This window comes from Mobula birostris, chromosome 21 (assembly GCF_030028105.1).
Source record: "Mobula birostris isolate sMobBir1 chromosome 21, sMobBir1.hap1, whole genome shotgun sequence".
Classification (NCBI taxonomy): Eukaryota; Metazoa; Chordata; class Chondrichthyes; order Myliobatiformes; family Myliobatidae; genus Mobula; species Mobula birostris.
Window position 1 is genome coordinate 15495208 of NC_092390.1, and position 17729 is coordinate 15512936.

Consider the following 17729-nt stretch of genomic DNA (forward strand, 5'->3'; position numbering starts at 1 on the left):
CAATTTCCCTCAGGATCAATAAATTATGAGTATGACTATGACTATAAATTCCCATTGACCTACAGAAGGACCGTAGCCCTCCATGTCCCTACTATCCCTGTATCTATCCCAACTTCTCTTAAACATTGAAATCGAGCTCATATGCACCACTTGCGCTGGCAACTCATTCCACACGACCCTCTGAGTGAAGAAGTTTCCCTTCGTGTTCCTCTTAAACTTCTCACCTTTCACCCTTAACGCATGACCCCTGATTGTAGCCCACCCAACCTCAGTGGGAAAAAATCTGCTTGCATTTACCATATCTATACCCCACACAATACTCCAAATTAGGCCTCACCAATGTCTTATACAACTTCAACATCCTATCTCTTGTCGTCATTGCATTGATTTATGAAGGCCAATGTGCCAAAAGCTTTCTTTATGACCCTATCAACCTGTGACACCACTTTCAATGAATTATGTACTTGTATTCCCAGATCCCTTCGTTCTACCACACTCCTCAGTGCCCTGCGATTCGCTGTGTAAGACCTACCCTCGTTTGTCCTACCAAAGTGCAACACCTCTCACTGGTCTGCAATTTTCATCCCATTTTTCCAGCTTGTGCAGATCCCTCTGCAAGCCATGATATCCTTCCTCACTGTCCACTACAACCCCAATTTTTGTGCATTCTGCAAATTTGCTGATCCAGGTCATTGATATAGATAACAAAGGACCCAGCACCGTCCCCTGCAGCACACCACTTGTCACAGGCCTCCAGTGACAGAGGCAACCCTCTACTACCACTCTCTGGCTTCTCCCACGAAGTTAATGCCTCATCTAATTTACTGCCTCATCCTGAATGCCAAGCAAATAAACCTTCTCAACAAGCCTCCTGATAAATAAATCTGAATCTGAATCTACTTATGTTCAATACTGATAGTAAAGGAACTCTTTCAGAGAAGAGCAAAAGGCTGAGCGAATCTCTGGTAAGGAAGATAAACCCTTCCTGTTCATGCTGTTTAGGCTTCTCAGACATCTATATTCAAATAATCAAATCTACAGTGGCCATTCCTCTCTTCCACTATTCAGTCAGACTAGCTGTACTCTGTCAGGTGAATGATTAGTTTTTTGTTGTACTGCAGACCATGGTCTTTCTTGGAGGTTTTGCTGTTGCTTGCTTCGTGGGTGGAGGGTGGTGATGTTTTTTGGCTGAAAGAAGTGGGGGGGGGAGGGGGGGGGGGGAGGCCGTTGCTCTACTGTTGTTTGTGTGTGGGATGGGGAAGTAGGAGGCTTTGGAGTTCTGTTTTTACTTTCACTCATTCTTTGGGGCACTCTTCTGTTTTCGTGGATGTCCGCAAAGAACAAGAATTTCAGGTTGTATAATGTATACATTCCCTGATATTAAATTGAACTATTGAATCCTTGAACCCACTTGCCTCCATATCATTAGCCCCCTTGCCTGGCTTTGCAACAATATCCACCATGAATCTAGGCCTCACAATATTTTATACAGATGAAAGTGCAGATCCCATCTTGAATAAGCAGAGAAGAATTTCATTATAATCATCCTTGCAATGAAGCCTTTCAGTTTGCAGGAGGGATTGAATAGGCTTGGTTTACTTTCCTTGGAGTGGAATTAGTATTGATTTTATTATTGTCACGTAGGATTCAAAGGATTCAAAAGTACATTGATTATTAAAGTATGTATGCAGTATACAACCCTGAAATTCGTCTCCCCACAGACAGCCACAAAACAAAGAAAACCATGGAACCTTTTCAAAGAAGAACATCAATCCCTCCACCCCCAAACAAAAAGAAACTGCGCAACAGCATCAAGAGCATCAAACTACCCCCTGCATACACGTGCGCAAAAAAATCGCGCAAATGGCAACAAGAAAGAATGAGCGAAAACACAGAAAATAAAACTCAAAATCCAAAGAGTCCATACTCAGTTCAGCTCAGTGTTCATTATCTGCAGGCTGCCCCAGTTCAAAGTTGCACAAAATAGCAACAGGAAAAGGAGAGACCAGGAACTACAGTCCGACCTACAAATCGCAGATCAGAACTTCAGTATCATCCTCCGAAAGCATCGAGGGAGAGAAATACCATTCAAATGCTGGGACCTTCCCTCAGGAGCAGTGAATGAGAAGGAGAGAGAGAGATCATCTCACACAGACAACTTCCTCCGACAACAGTGAGCAAGAGGTTGGTGGATGGCACTGAACACTCGCTCACCTTCTGCACTCGCCTCGATGTTTTCAATCTTCCTTGCCGCTTTAATTAGTGAGAAATGGAGTCGTTTATGGGCTCTTAGCTTCTTGGCCTCGAGGCTGCTCACCTCCCAGAATCTTCTCAGAGACAGCAAAGAGCCAGATTACTTAATCAGCCCGAAAACACGTCATCAAACTGTAGATTACAGACTCCCAACAATACCAAAACCACATTTGAAAGAAAAAGATGTAAAAGAAGTGAAAAAAACAGTTTTGTGGACCATCAAGAGGATGTCACCTGTGGTAGCATTGTTCGCCGCTGCCATCTTCTTCCTACTGAGGTACAGTGAAAAGCCTGTCTTGCTTACTGTTCATACAGATCAATTCATTACATAATATGTTGAGGTAGAGCAAGGTAAAACAGTAATTGAATGCAGAAGAAAGGTGCTGCAGTAGTTACAAAGATAGTGCAGTGGTGGTAGACATTGTGGTGCAAGGCCATAAAGAGGTAGATTGTGAGGTCAAGAGTCCATTTTATCATGATACGGAAACATTCAGTAGTCTAATAACAACAGAGTTATAAGGCCTAAGGTGAAGGTTAAGGAAAGATCGAATGGGTACGCAAAATTATGAAAGGCATAGGTCAGAAAGGTAGAAAACACTTCAACTTGGCAGAGTTATATAAAGCTAGAAGATATACACTTAGGGAGAAGGTATTTAGAGAAGATCTGAGGAAGAACATTTTCACTCAGAACACAGCTGGATTGTGTGTTTGAGAATTATCTCGATGAGAATTTGAACCTGCACAGCATAGAAGGCTACAGACCAATGCTAGTAAATGGGATCACTGCAGATAGCTTCTATATGGATGGTCAATGTGGATGTGATGGGGCCAAAGAGCTAGTTTCTATGCAGTGAGACTCCATCATTCTTTTCAGTTGAGTATGTAATTAACTAATCGATCAATCCTTCTGAAACAAATTTTTGTGTCTAGAATCATGATGTGTAGGTATTGGCTCCCACATTTCCCTCAGCTACGGAGTTTGGAATTCCAGACCTGGAGTTCAGAGTTGCATCATAGATTAGCTATAGGGTCAATACCAACGATCAATACAGGAAGGTCTATTGGAAGTACGGAAGTCAAAGCCCAGTGGCTGAAGCTTTGGGACTGTGAGTCTGGAGTCCACTGGGGAATCAGAAGCCCGTTGTCTGAAGATGAAGGCCCGGAGACTACCCTCCTGGAGTAGGAAGACTGTGGGTGTGGATAAGAGGGAGGAAAGGAGCTAGTTTTTGCTGTTGGTGTTCTATTGTTTGTTGTGTTCAGTGTTGTTCTGTCAAACCATGTGACATGCTATGTTGGCCAGCACATCCCTAGGTTGTGTTGATTGTTAACACAAATGATGCATTTTACTGCATGTTTCCATGTACATGTGATAAATGAATCTGAAGTTTCATGGCTGTAATATTACAGCTCTGAAAATTAATTCTTCTACGTAAATGCAATAGATAATTTTTTATTTTCTTTCAGGCTGAGCGTGCGATTCCATGTATGGTAGAGTTGGAGTTCAGCTTTTAACAGATTGTGTTCAGTTAGGAACCTCTCCCTGAAGTGTACAGAGAACCAGTTGGGTTTAAGTTAATCACCTTAAAAGTTGATTAACTTGTAGTGCAATTAGCTTCACTTTACAACCAGCTGTTCACCATCTCTGAAATACCCTTGTTCATCTTCTTAAATATTCTTTAAATTATTATACCTCAAGTGTAGTTTACCTCACTTATCAGTTAGCACAATAAAGAACCTTGGGTTATTTTGTTACCTTGTACATTCAATACACAAGCAAGCACCTCTTGGTTTAAGATTACCTTTTGCATCTCTGCCTGCTGAACAAAGCAATATGCAAAGTCAAAGAGCTTCCTTTATTAAACTTTGACTCGAGATTTTTTTCCCTGTCCGAAGTTACATTCTTTCTCAAGTGTTTTTTTTCTGTTAATATAGCAATTTTCGTAGCTGCTTTGTGGAAGGCTGCACAGAAAACCAAATTCTGTCCTTTCCAATGCTTTCTTGATGTCCATCAATCTCACTAAATGATTTTCTCTATGCCTTTGCAATTATCAGTAAATATTCATAACAGAGCCGATATACTCCTTTGACCAGAAATATACTAGTCATCATTTATTGCACTGATTGCTGTTCCATTGCAGGGTATAAAGTGTACCGGCACACACTTGTTCTGTTCTAAAGATGTTCCTAACCTAGCTTCCATTAGCCCTCCACCACATCCCACAATATACAGATAGAATTAAATGAATTACAAAAAAAAGTTGCAGCTCTATAAGTGGTTAGTTAGCCACACTTGTACAGTTTTGGTCACCCTGTTATAGACAAGAAATAATTTAACTGGATGTTGCCAGGACTAGAGAGCCTGAATTGTAGGGAGAAGTTGGCTTTGCAACATAGGAGTGTGAAGGGCAACTCCTAAGTCATAGTGCACTGCAGCACAGAAAAAAAGCCCTTCACCCCATACAGTCCATGCTGAACTGTTTTTCTGCTTAGTACCATGTTCATGAATCATAGCCCTCCACACCCCCGTCATCCACTTACCCATCCATAAGTACAGTTCTCTAACTTCCGCTAATGCCCAACCTCGCCCTTGTACCCCATCTGTTATTTATTTTTATACACACATTCTTTCTCTCACTCTTCTTTTTCTCCCTCTGTCCCTCTGACTATACCCCTTGCCCATCCTCTGGGTTCGCCCCCCCCTTGTCTTTCTCCCCGGGCCTCCTGTCCCATGATCCTCTCATATCCCCTTTGCCAATCACCTGTCCAGCTCTTGGCTCCATCCCTCCCCCATCCTGTCTTCTCCTGTCATTTTTCTCCCTCTCCCCCTCCCACTTCCAAATCTCTTACTAGCTCTTCCTTCAGTTAGTCCTGACGAAGGGTCTCGGCCCGAAATGTCGACTGTACTTCTTCCTAGAGATGCTGCCTGGCCTGCTGTGTTCACCAGCAACTTTGATGTGTGTGGTTTAAATTTATAAGATGCATAGATGGATGGTAACAATCGAGTCCAAACTAGGGGGCTTAAGTTTAGGATAAGAGTGGAAAGAAAGGGTCCTGAGGGTAATTCAGAGGGTGGCAAGAATATGGAATGAGCTGCCAGAGGAAGTGATTGAGGAGGTATAATAGTACCATTTAAAAAAAACACTTGGATAGATAAATGAAGAGGAGGAACCTGGATGATATGGGCCAAATGCAGGAAATTAAAACTAGCTGGGTGGGTGCCAGGGTGATGGACTGGTTGGGCCAAGGAGCATCTATCCATGCTGTATTCCTCAATGACCATAAGTAGTTTTCAAAACCTTCCAAGAATTTGTAATGGTAGGGGACCTTATCGAGAGGTCGATATGTGAAAAGCTGACATTTAATCCAGAACCATTGTTTCAAGTTAAAACACAAACAAGGAGACATGAAGGTAACCTGTAAATGCCAACAGCTCTAATGTCAGCAAGCACAAATAATGATTAATAGTGAGAATGCCTGGTTAGGTACTGTAGGCAAAGCAATCAAGCCTTCTAGCTGCAGTGAGGGAGAGAAGCATAAGGTTCAATGCAAGATGATGTATGTGAATTGATTGACATCCTTCATTAGTGCTCACTTTCATGACCTGCAGAGATTGTTAACTAGCTGTGCAAACATTACACACAAGTTTGGTAACGTATCCATTGTGCTTAAAATTCTTTTCTTGGTAATTGAGTAACATTCCAGTGTGAAATGTCATTGGTAGATGGAGTAAAGTGTGCTGCTTTCAAGACCCTCACCAAGTTCATGGCTGAGCTATGGCAACAAACATTGTCCAAGATCTTCAATCAGCTAGTGCAACTCTGTGGGTTGAGCAGCATCTGTGGAAGGAAAGGAGCAGCTAACATTTTGGGTTGAAATTCTGCATCAGGACAGAGTGGAGAGGGAAAATGGTCAGTATAAAGATTTTGACCCAAATTCTCGACAGTTCCTTTCCTCCCACAGAGGCTGTTTGAATCACTGTGTTCATCCAGCAGACTGTTTGTTGCTCCAGAATCCAGCATCTTCTTTCTCCATTGTCAAAGATCAAATTCTTAGATTGAAACAAGAAATCTAGCACCCCATTTTCTACATCCACTCTCAAAAATGTACCACTTAATACAGTCTTTATAAGGCATTGGTCAGACCACACCTGAGAGTATTGTGGGCAGTTCTGGGCCCTTTATCGAAGAAAGGATGTGCTGGTATTGAAAAGAGTCCAGAGCAGGTTTACTAGAATAATCCTGGGAATGAAAGGGTTAATATATGCATAGCATTTAATGGCGTTGGGCATCTGCTTGCTGGTGTTTTGAAAATGAGGGAGGATCTCATTGAAACCTATTGAATATTGAAAAGCGTATAGAGAGTGGATGTAGAGAGGAAGGTTCCTACAAGTGGAGTCTAAAACCAAAAGGCGCAGCCTCAGAATACATGGACGTCCTTCTGGAAATTCTTTCTCATCTCTAGTCCTTCTAGAGATGAGGAAGAATTTCTTTAACCAAAAGGTGGAATATCTGTGGAATTCATTGTCAAAGAAGGCTGAGCCATTGGGTATATTTAAAGTGGAGGTTGATAGGTTCTTGATTAGCAAGAGCATCAAAGTTTATGAGGAGAAAGCAAGGGAATGGAGTTGAGAGGGATAATAAATCAGCCATGATAGAGTAGGCTAGATGAGCTGAATGGCCTAATTCTGTTCCTACATCTTATGGTGTTATTATACAGAGCAAAAAATTATCTTAATTCTCTGAACAGAATGGTTTTTCTCACCAGCTAAACCAAAAATAGTTTGCATGTTGTTCTGTGGAATACTGCCACGCACTAAACAGCTGCAACTGACTTCAAAGTTATTCAGTGTGAAGTGATTTTGAGTGTTGATAAGGTGCTATATAAACCCGGTTCTGACTTTCTAATCAAGCTGTATTGTCTGCTCCCCACTTTTACTTGAATTATAAACAGGAATTGTAAATCCAGTATTCAGTTGTGCAAAATTAATTTCTAAACAGCTTGTAATTACACCATTACATTAGTAACGAGATTCATTGCAATAGCTGTGTTTCACTGTTATATTTCTGTGAGAAGGAAGAGAATTTGTTTTTAGATTCCATGGTACATGGGGAGAGTATCTAGTTATTGTTAAACACTGAACTCCACATCTGTTGCTTATTAAGTATAATTTTTATTTGAGTTAATGTTATGCTTTCCTCTGTTTTGTCTGTATACTGTTGCCTTATCAAGTACATTATATATTGTTCTAGTGGATCAACAGTGCTCCAGCATCATTAAAGATAGATTCAAGATGCAGATGAGCAATTCCAAAGCTACTTCTGTACCTCCTCCACCACCCCACCCACGTAGAGAATGAAGACTGGTCTCCATTTGCATCACTGTTTATAGCTGGTACGGGCACTGCTCAGCCCATGAGAAACTGCTGAGAGTTGTGAATACAGCTCAGCACCTCATGGAACCAGCTTCCCCACCGTGGACTCTGTTTACACTTCTCACTGCCTCAGTAAAGCAGCAAACAAAATAAAAGACCCACCCATGCTGGATATTCTTTCTTCCCCTCCCAACAGACAGAAGGTTAAAAAGTCTAAAAGCTCAGAGCACCAGGCTGTATCCCACTGTTACAAAACTACTGAAGTCTCCTAGTACAACAAGGTGGATCCCTTAACCTCACAACTACCTCATAGTGTTTTTGCACCTTGTCTGCCTGCACTGTACTTTCTCTGTATCTGTAACATATTATTGTGAATTCTGTTAAGTTTTTCCTTGTACTACCTCAATCTGCCTCTATAATGAATTAATCCTTATGAACAGCATGCAAGACAAGGTTTTCACTTTACCTTGGTCTGTGTGACAATAATAAATCAATTACATACTTACAGTTTTTGAGGCTGAATTGTTTTCTTGCTCCCTCCCCCTCTCTCCCCCCTCCCCTCTCTCCCCCCGTCTCTCCCCTCCCCCTCTCTCCCCCTCCCCTCTCTCCCCTCCCCCTCTCTCCCCTCCCCCTCTCTCCCCTCCCCCTCCCTACCCTTCCCTCTCTCCCCCTCCCCCTCACCTTTCCCATTTCCCCCTCCCCCTCTCTCCCCTTCCCAACTTTCTCCCCCTCCTCCTCTCTCTTCCCTCTTCTTCTCCCCCTCCCCTTACCCCTCCCCCACCCTCCCTCCCCTTCTCACCCTCTCTCAACCCCTAACCCCTCTCTCAACCCCTAACCCCCCTCTCACCCTCTCACCCCCTCTCACCCTCTCTCTCTCTCCCCCTCCTTCACTTCTTCTCCCCTTTCTCCCTCTGTTCCCCCTTCTTCCACCCCTCTTCCCCTTTCTCCCTCTTCCCCTCTTCTTCCCCTTCCCCCTTCTTCCCCTTCCCTCTTCCCCTCTTTTTCCCTTCCCCTGCTTCTCCTTCCCTCCTCCTCCTCCCTTTCTCCCTTCCCCCCTTCCCATTCCCCTCCCTCTCTAGTTTTCTTCCATGGGCACAGGACCCTACACTCTGCTGACCTTCCAATTTCTCCTGTGTTCTATTACTCCTTGCGTGAGGCTGCAGAGTTACTATTGATACCTTGGTTTATTATCAAGGTAAGCAATAGCAGAGTGCCAGATAAAGTGCTAGTTACAGAATAAGTACATGCAGGCATGCAGTAAGGTGCAAAGTCATAATGAGGGAAATTGTAAAGTCAAGAGTCTATCTTAATGATACTTCAATAGTCTTCTAACAGAAGGATAGAGGCTGTCTTTGACCTGGTAACAGGTGCTTTCAGGCGTTTGTACCTTCTGCCTGATGGGAGGGAGAAGAAGAGAGAAGCAAGAGTGTCCAGAGTGATCCTGAAGACATGCACTCAGCACTTTAGAAACTGCTTCTTCCCACCGCTGTCAGATTTCTGAAAGGACAATAAACCCATGTACACGACCTCACTTCTTTGTCTATTTTTGCTCTCTTGCACTATTAATTTCACTTATGTTTAATATATATTCCTTATAATTTATCATGTTTTTATTGTTCCATATTCTAAGGCACTGCTGTCACAAAACAACAAATTTCATGACAAATTGTACTATGCAAATGTCGTAGGTGGGGAGGGGTGCAGACACGCCCAGCCCTGAGACACCATTCAAGGTCATTTGATTCCAAACATTTGGTTTATTGATCATTATAGAACATCTCTCTGATGCTTCCCCTACTCTCCCCTTTCCCTTCCTCTTTTCCCAACGTGATTCCCCTCTCCTTACCCCCTTCCCATTCTCAGTCCACAATAGAGACCCATATCAGAATCAGGTGTATTACCACTCGCATAGGCCATAAAATGTGCTTTTTGCAGCAGCACAGTGCCATACTTAAAATGACTACAGTAGTGTGCAAAACTCATATAGCTAGAGTGCCTAAGAGTTTTGCACACTACTATAGTCATTTTATGTATGGCACTGTGCTGCTGCAAAAAACACATTTCATGGCATATGCGAGTGGTAATAAAACTGTACAAAAGATTTAGGCACATATATATAGCTAGGGTGCCTAAATGTGTGCCTAAATCTTTTGTACAGTACTGTATATCAGTGATATTAAACTTGATTCTGAGTAGGGTGTTTCATTATGTTGGCTACTTTACCAAGGCGGCAAGAGGCAATTTACATGATTAAGCCAATTCTGTCCTTTTCCCAAATGCAAAATTCTAATTTCTCCCTCTCTAACCCACAAAACACTTCCTTATTAAAATAAGTAAATACACACAAAGGCCAACATTTGGCAGTTAGCAATCAATGCAGCTCAGCCAAATGCTGCCAGTGGGCACTCTGTCTCTCTGCATCTCCCAATACATTTGATTTTTAACAAATGTCTAATTCTTCTTTGCAAATTTGCTTTTTTTTTGGTAGGAAGAAAGGATTTGATATCAAATGGGTGGATGACACGCATGCATTGGGCTTGTTTTCAAGTGCATTTGCAGGTAGGTTTATCTTTGAATAAATTATATTCAGCAGTAGAAATTTTCCAGGAGAGATTGTTTGTACCAAACAAGGTAAACTTAAAAATTAAATCTGTTGTAAATGAAATCAATGGTTCCATTTTGAGAAGTTCTGTTTGAGATCCCTGTTCTACTGTAGGGCAGCCAACTAGCAAATCTCCCAGATTTTCAAGATTTGGGGTTGAAAACCTTTGCTAAGATTTATTGGTAAACACAAATTGCTGGAAGTGCTTGATAAGTCAAAATTCAAAGTAAATTTATTATCAAAGTGCGTGTATGTCACATATTTTACCCTTGTGGGCATTCAGAGTAGAACAAAGAAATACAATAGAATCAATGATAAACTGCACGCAAGACTGACAAGCAACCAATGGGCAAAAGAAAACAAACTGTGTGAATACAAAAAAAGCAAATAGTAATAATAAATAGTTAACAAGTCATAGTGAGAAGCTGAGTTGTAGAGTCCTTGAAGGCAAGTCCATAGATTGTAGAATCCATTCAGAATTGAGGTGAGGAGGTTACCCACACGGGTTCCAGAGCCTGATGGTTGAAGGTTGATGGCAGTATCTGTGGAGAGAAAATTAATGTTTCAAACTACTGATCCACCCTCAGAACCGAATAAACCGGAATTCTAATAAAAGGACATTGCTCTTAAGTATTTATGTTGCTCTGTGAGTTCCTTTATTGGAGGAGTATTTCTTCTGAAGATTATTTTTAAGATTTCCAATATTAATTGTATTTTGCTTTTAAGCTGTTACTGTCTATCTACCTTATCTAGAAGTACTTTAACTTTTATCTAATTCTAATTCCTCTGCACAAATGGATCACCTTTGTTCCTGATTAGTTCTATTTACCATTTCTGCTCTCGCAACATCTAAAAGGAGAGCCTTTGTATCCTTGCACTCTGCAAGCATCAAACTCTAATTATCCATTTAGGTGGAATTATAGGTGGGCTGATTAGTAAGCTTGTAGGTGACACAAAAGTTGGAATTGGTTTATTATTGTCTCATTTACTAAGATACAGTGAAACTTTTACCTTGCATTTTGTTCATACAGATCAATTCAGGTAGAACAAGTTAAAACATTAATAACATTAGGTACAGAGGAGATGTCAGGGGTAAGTTTTTTTTACGCAGAGAGTGGTGAGTGTACGGAATGGGCTGCCGGCTACGGTGGTGGAGGCAGATACGATAGGGTCTTTTAAGAGACTTCTGGACAGGTATATGGAGCTCAGAAAAATAGAGGGCTATGGGTAACCCTAGGTAATTTCTCAGGTAAGGACATGTACTGTAGATTTTCTATGTTTCTAACACCAAAAGACACAAAAGCAGAATTAGGCTATTTGGTCCATCGAGTCTGCTCCTCCATTTCATCGTGGCTGATTTATTATCCCTCTCAATCCCAATTCCCCTCCGTTTTCTCCGTAACTTTTGACGCTCTTAGTAACCAAGAACCTATCAACCTCCTTTTTAGATATACCCTATCACCTCGCCTCCACAATCGTCAGTGGCCATGTATTCCACAAATTCACCTCTCTTTGGCTAAAGAATTTCCTCCTCATCTCTGTTCTAAAGGGATGTCCTTGTATTCTGAAACTGTGCCCTCTGGTCCTAGACTCCCCCACTTTTGGAAATATCTGTCCAGGTATTTCAATGTAGAATAAAGAGAAACTGTAGTGCAGGTAAATAATAACGTACAAGATCATAATGATGTAGATTGTGAGGTAAAGATTTGACAGAATTGTGGATGGTGAGGAAGGTTGTCAAAGGATATAGACCAGTTGTAAATTCAGACAGATGGAGTTTAATCCAAACAAGTACGAGATGTTGCACTTTGGAAGAACAAATGTTACAGAAAAGTATACAGTAAAAACCCTTAGTAATAATTGATGGGCAGAGGGATCATGGGATACAAGTCCACAGCTCACTGAAAGCAGTAACACAAGTAGATAGGGTAATAAACAAAGTGTCTGGCATGCTTCCCTCAATTAGTGATGAGGTTGTGTTGCAACTATATGTAAAGTTTTGATTAGGTCTCATTTGGAGTATTGTGCGGAGCTATGGGTTGCCCCGTTACAGGAAGGCTGTGAAGGCTTCAAAGAAGATGCAGAGAAAGTTCACCAGGTTGCTGCATGGATTAGGGAGCATGAGCTCTAGGAAGGGGTTGAACAAACTTGGGCTGTTTTCTCTGAAGTAGTGTAAGCTGAGGGGAGACCTAATAGAAGTTTATAAAATTATGAGAGCTATAGATACAGTCAGACCTTCTCCCATCATAGAAATATCTAATACTGGAGGGCACAGCTTTAAGCTGAGAGGGGGTAAGTTTAAAATTGAGGTATGGAGACAAATTTTTTTTACATTGATTAGTAGGTCAGTAATAAGATCACGTTACCAGCTGAGCAGATACAACAGCAATGTTCAAGAGCCAGCTGGATGGGGCACATGAAGATGTAGGGAATGGAGGGATATACAGCATGTGTAAGCAGATGGAATACTTTGAGTTGGCATCACGGTCGGCACAGACACGGTGGGCTGAAGGTCCTCTTCCTGTGCTCTTCTGTGTTCTAATTCCCAGTTACAGAAGCAAAATGAGACCCTGACAATGTTCAGCAGCCAGCTGGAGTGAGCAGAAAGTACTGGAAGCAGAGGTTTACAGCTAAAGGGAATGCAATCCAGATCTGTGAGAAGGGAAGTAGGAAGGTTTGTCATCACATCTTAAAATTTTTAAAATAGCAATCCAATGATTAAATCAAACAATGCATGGTAAGGAAAAAACAGTAAAGTCATAAATATGTGCTGTAGAGTATCTTTTCTTTACATTGAGTTACATTGGTTTTCCTTTTTGCATGAATTTAATTAAAAATTGCTTTTTTTTTCTGTCCTGTTATCATATATTCTAATTGAGCGCCACAGGTAGGCACCTGTAAGTGTTCATTCCAATACAAAGACAACACCTGGGGGTGGGGATGATGGGGAGCAGTACCCTTTTATTCAGGGTGAAGGTCTAATGTTAATTTGGAAGCAGGGCTTATTTCAGAGGAGGTTATTTGAATGTTGCATTGGGTGCAGCCAGCTGTTGTCTACTGATAACTAAAATGTGCCTGGCATTTAAATAAATGCTTCTGATTCTTGCCATTTATTTTTGCTGCCTTTTTGCAAGTAACATGTGTAAAGTGACTAACGAGAATTCACTTCATCATGTTTCCTTCAGAGAATTGCTTTACACTCATCAAGTTGAGCGATGTTGGTGCTAAAAATTAAAATGCACTTCCCTTCTTTTGTCAAAGGTAGATTTGCATTGATGGAGTGTCACAGAGAACAGATGCACAGCACTCCTTCATTTGACAGCATTCATTATTATAAATAGACCATCAGCAACCCACCCATACTTTAATGGAGCTTGTGAACTACAGATAAACCTAAAAACCAAAATCTGGAAACTCTTCTTTCAGAAACTCGATTGAGTCTCCAGCGTTTATTAGGATAGAATGCGGCAGAAGGGAGAATGGAGAAGATGTACACATTCTCAGAAGATATTTATAATGATAACAAGTTAGAGAAACATTAAAGCAAAGGCCTGCACTTAAACTTGAGAAATTATTGCTCTGTCCGATTAAAGATGAAAAATTAGATTTATTTTTCACATATACATCGAAACATACAGTGAAATACGTTGTGTTGCATCAACAACTGGCACAGTCTGAGGATGTGCTAGTGGCAACCGAGAAGTGTCACCATGCCAACATAGCATGCCCACAACTTACAAACCCTAACCTGTACGTCTTTGGAATGCGGGAGGAAACCAGTGAACCCGGAGGAAAGGAGATAAGGTGAGAGAGGGAAATGGAAATGGTGAAGGGTGGGAGGGCGATTACCGGAAGTTCTAAATGGACATTGAACCCATGAACTGCCTCTCTACATTTTTATTTCTGTTTTTTTACTACTTATTTTAAGTTAACTATTTAATAGACATATATATATTTAATGTAGCTCAGTTTCTTTTCTCTCTATATTTGATTATCATATATTTCATTGTACTGCTGCCATAAAGTTAAGAAATTTCGCAACATATGAATCTGAAGGAAACCGACGCAGTCGCAGGGAGAACATACAAACTTACAACTACAGACAGCAGCAGAAATTGAACCTGGGTCACAGATTGCTGGCACTGTAACCAATGCACTACAGTGCGGTCCAGTTAGAACATAACCGATCTATATCTGAACTCCATTTCATAACCTTAACTCAATTGTCGCTTAAACCTTGTTTTGATACTAAATCTGAAATTTACAATTGATCCCTAGCCCCAGCAGCTTTTCTGTTTGGGGCTGTGGTGGTGATGAGCAAGGGAATGGTGTCTAAGAAAGAGCTCTTGAAAATGCCACAAAATGGCACAGCAGTACTTTGGTCTACATCTCTGTAGTGTACTCACTATTCTGCCCCATCAAACATGAGGAAGTCTATATTTCCCAGTTTTGACAAAGGGTTGCGACCCATAACATTGATGGTACATTTCCCTCCAAAAATGCTGCCTGACCTACTGAGTTCCTCCAGCACTTGACGTGTTGCTCCAGATTTCCAGCACCTGCGGTCTCTCTTGTGACTATATTCTTCTGTCTGTAACTTGTCACCACCTACCCCAATCTATTCATCTTTAACACTTCAATCAGAGGGGTTGCAGGGCTCCTCAAATTGTTTGATTTAATATCAGAGAATTTTTACTCTATGCAGCCATGCACAAAACAAGAAACCCCAAAGAATGAATGACAGAAACATCACGCCCCAAGCTCCCCCACAAACAAGCAGCAGCAGAAGAAGCATCAACCCTCCCCCCACTTGCGCCAGCAGAAGCACTGATCCCCCCCCCACTTTGCCCACCATGCAAGCAGTAGCAAAAGCCCCCTAAAGAGACCTTGAAATAGAGTCCACCAAAAACTGCAGTCCATAACCCAGCACCTTGGTGTCTCAGACAGTCCCGAGAGAGCGAGATCATTCCTGCAACAACGAGGCCAAATTTTATAATCTTCCATGTTGCTTCTCTAAGCCCCCGACTCAAGGAATGACAAGCTCTCACTCTCCATCAAAAGAGAGAAAGAGAGGGGCCTTCTGTCTGCAGCACACACCAGCTGCTGCCCTGATGTTTCAGTCCCCCATGACCCTTCAGTCAGCGAAATTGAGAACCGGGTCGTCCACAGAGCCATTCACCGAAAGTGCACATCTTCCAGGCTGTTTCTGGAGATAGCAAAGCGCCAGGCCACACAGCCAGTTTGAAGACTCGCCACTTGCAAAGAACTATAGTTTGAGCTGTAGATCACAGACTCTGGCAGAACCCCAACCACCTTGAAAAGAAAAGAAAGACAAAAGAGAAGAAGAATAAGCTGTTTCATGGACAAACTGGAAGGAGTTGCCTGGGTCTGCAAAATCTACTGAGACCATCTTTCTTAGCTCCTCCCAGTAAAGCTTCTAATATTGTCTTATACTACCAAATGGAGAAAGACTGCAGATGAACAAAGTAGGAAGGGATCTAGGAGTACCTATGTGCATCCATTGTTGAATGTTTGCAGGCATGTGCAACTGTGGTTCAGAAGGAAAGTAGTGTATAGGCCTTTATTGGAAGAGGGTTGGAGTTTATAATGGGAAGTATTGTTATAATTGGTCAGGCTGTTGGTGAGGTCACACCTAGAGAACTCTGTATAGCTTTGTTCTCCTTATGTAGGAAAGGATATATTGATATTGGAGGCAGTGAAGAAGAGGTTCACCAGGCTCATTCCCAAATCAAAGGTTTGTCCTGTCACAACCAGCCAATGAAATTAGATCTGTATTCCTTGGAGTTCAGAAAAATACGATATGATCTCATTTAAACATAAAATGCAAAGAGATTGTGACATGCTTCCACAAGCGGGAGAGTCTCGAATGGGAGGACATTGTACAAGATTTGGGATCAGTCATTCAAAACTGAAGTGTGTAGGAAGAACTTCTTGCAGAGGGTGGTGAATCTTCAGAAATCTCCACCGCATGGGTTATGGATCACTGGGGACACTTAGTGAAGAGGTACTGTAGATAAAATGTTAAAAGCTCAGAGAATTGATGGCGATGGGGAACATCGAAGAGAAGATGAGACCTGGGTCAGGTCAGCCATGATCATATTTGAGGGGAAGTTTGAGGGTTGGAGTAGCCTAGTCATAATTTCTCGTGTCCCTGTGTAGGATGTGTCCAACTATAATCAGTTGCCTCATCAGTTATCCTTGTTGTGTTGTGCTGAATTGAGTGCATGGAGACCATGTGTTTTCTACTGACAGAAGAAGTAAGGTGAGGAGTGTTCATAATCATGCTGGTTCCAAAGTCAGATATCAGGAGTTCCCTGGCTCTCATCCTCCCTCCAAAGGAGTTTTGCTCCATTTTGTAGCAGAGTGACTATGAATGTAGGATAATGGATGACTGTGGAAAGCTGCAAAGCCATAGTTCATTTGAGTCAGCCTTCGGTGGTATAAATTGTGACTATGATGTGTTTGAGTAGTGTACTAACAGATTCAGACTTTAGGGTTTATCACAGGCTGACAGGCCATCACTCCATCCTCTCTGGATGGTTCGGATAATAAAGTGGAGTTACACTAAGACACCTGTCTGAAATCAACTGCATTATGGCAGTAAGATTAAAGCCAAAAAATAACAGTTTAAAATTAGGCATAACAGAGAATGCTAGAACAACAGAGCAGATGAGTTGGCATATGAGAGAAAGATTTGTCATTGTGGTTGGATTTTAAATTATCTAAAATTACTGCTCAACTGAGAGGCTTTCTCTAGAGTGGAGAAACTTATCTGAGATCTTTAAAACTACATGTTGTGAGGGTGTTCAAACAGTGAACATCAATCAAATGTAGAATTCAGGAGAAACATAGCCAGGAAATGTTTGTGGAGTAGGATTTTCTACCATATGCAATTGAGATCAATACCACGAGTGCAGTTAAGGAGAAACAAATAAGTATATGAGCCAAAATGTCGACTGTTTACTCTTTTCCATAGATGTGGCCTGGCCTGCTGAGTTCCTCTAGCATTTTCTGTGTATTACTTTGACTTCCAGCATCTGAAAATTTTTTCTTGTTTTTAAGTATTTAAGAGGAATAGGAATAGGGAGAGGAATGTGGTAATGGGTTAAGGGGTAACGAAGGATTGAGAGAGACACTTTTGAGAAACACTGACAATTGGACTGAATGGCCCAGGGCATAGAGAGTGAAAACAGGCCAATTGGCCCACCAAGATCATGCTAACCATTGACCACCCATTTACACTAATCATATGTAATCCCTTTTTATATTCTCCCCACATTCCCTTCAACTCCTCCCACCCCCCAGATTCTATCACCCACCTACACACTAGGAGCAATTTATAACAGGCAATTAACCCACCTACCTTCCTGTCTTTGGGATGTAGGAGGAAGTCAGAGAATTCGAAGAGAACCCATGGGGTTGCAGAGAGAATATGGAAATTCCGCATAGGGTTACAACTGATCCCAGGTGATTTGAGATGTG

General features: G+C 41.7%; 1 protein-coding gene across 9 annotated transcripts in view; it reads left to right on the plus strand.

Annotated features, from left to right (window-relative positions):
• r3hcc1l (R3H domain and coiled-coil containing 1-like) overlaps positions 1–17729 on the plus strand; it is a 324625-nt gene that overhangs the window by 178581 nt on the left and 128315 nt on the right. For 8 of the 9 annotated variants that reach the window (XR_011882667.1, XR_011882670.1, XR_011882669.1 and 5 more), the window contains exon 4: positions 10113–10183. Coding sequence is in view for 5 of the 9 variants with exons in the window: in XM_072239023.1 (XP_072095124.1) it covers positions 10113–10183 (71 nt within the window). In the remaining 4 variants the exon portion in view is untranslated. Of the gene's footprint in view, positions 1–10112; positions 10184–13487; positions 13595–17729 lie in introns of those variants that run through there. The other variant, XM_072239025.1, reaches the window with a different exon arrangement.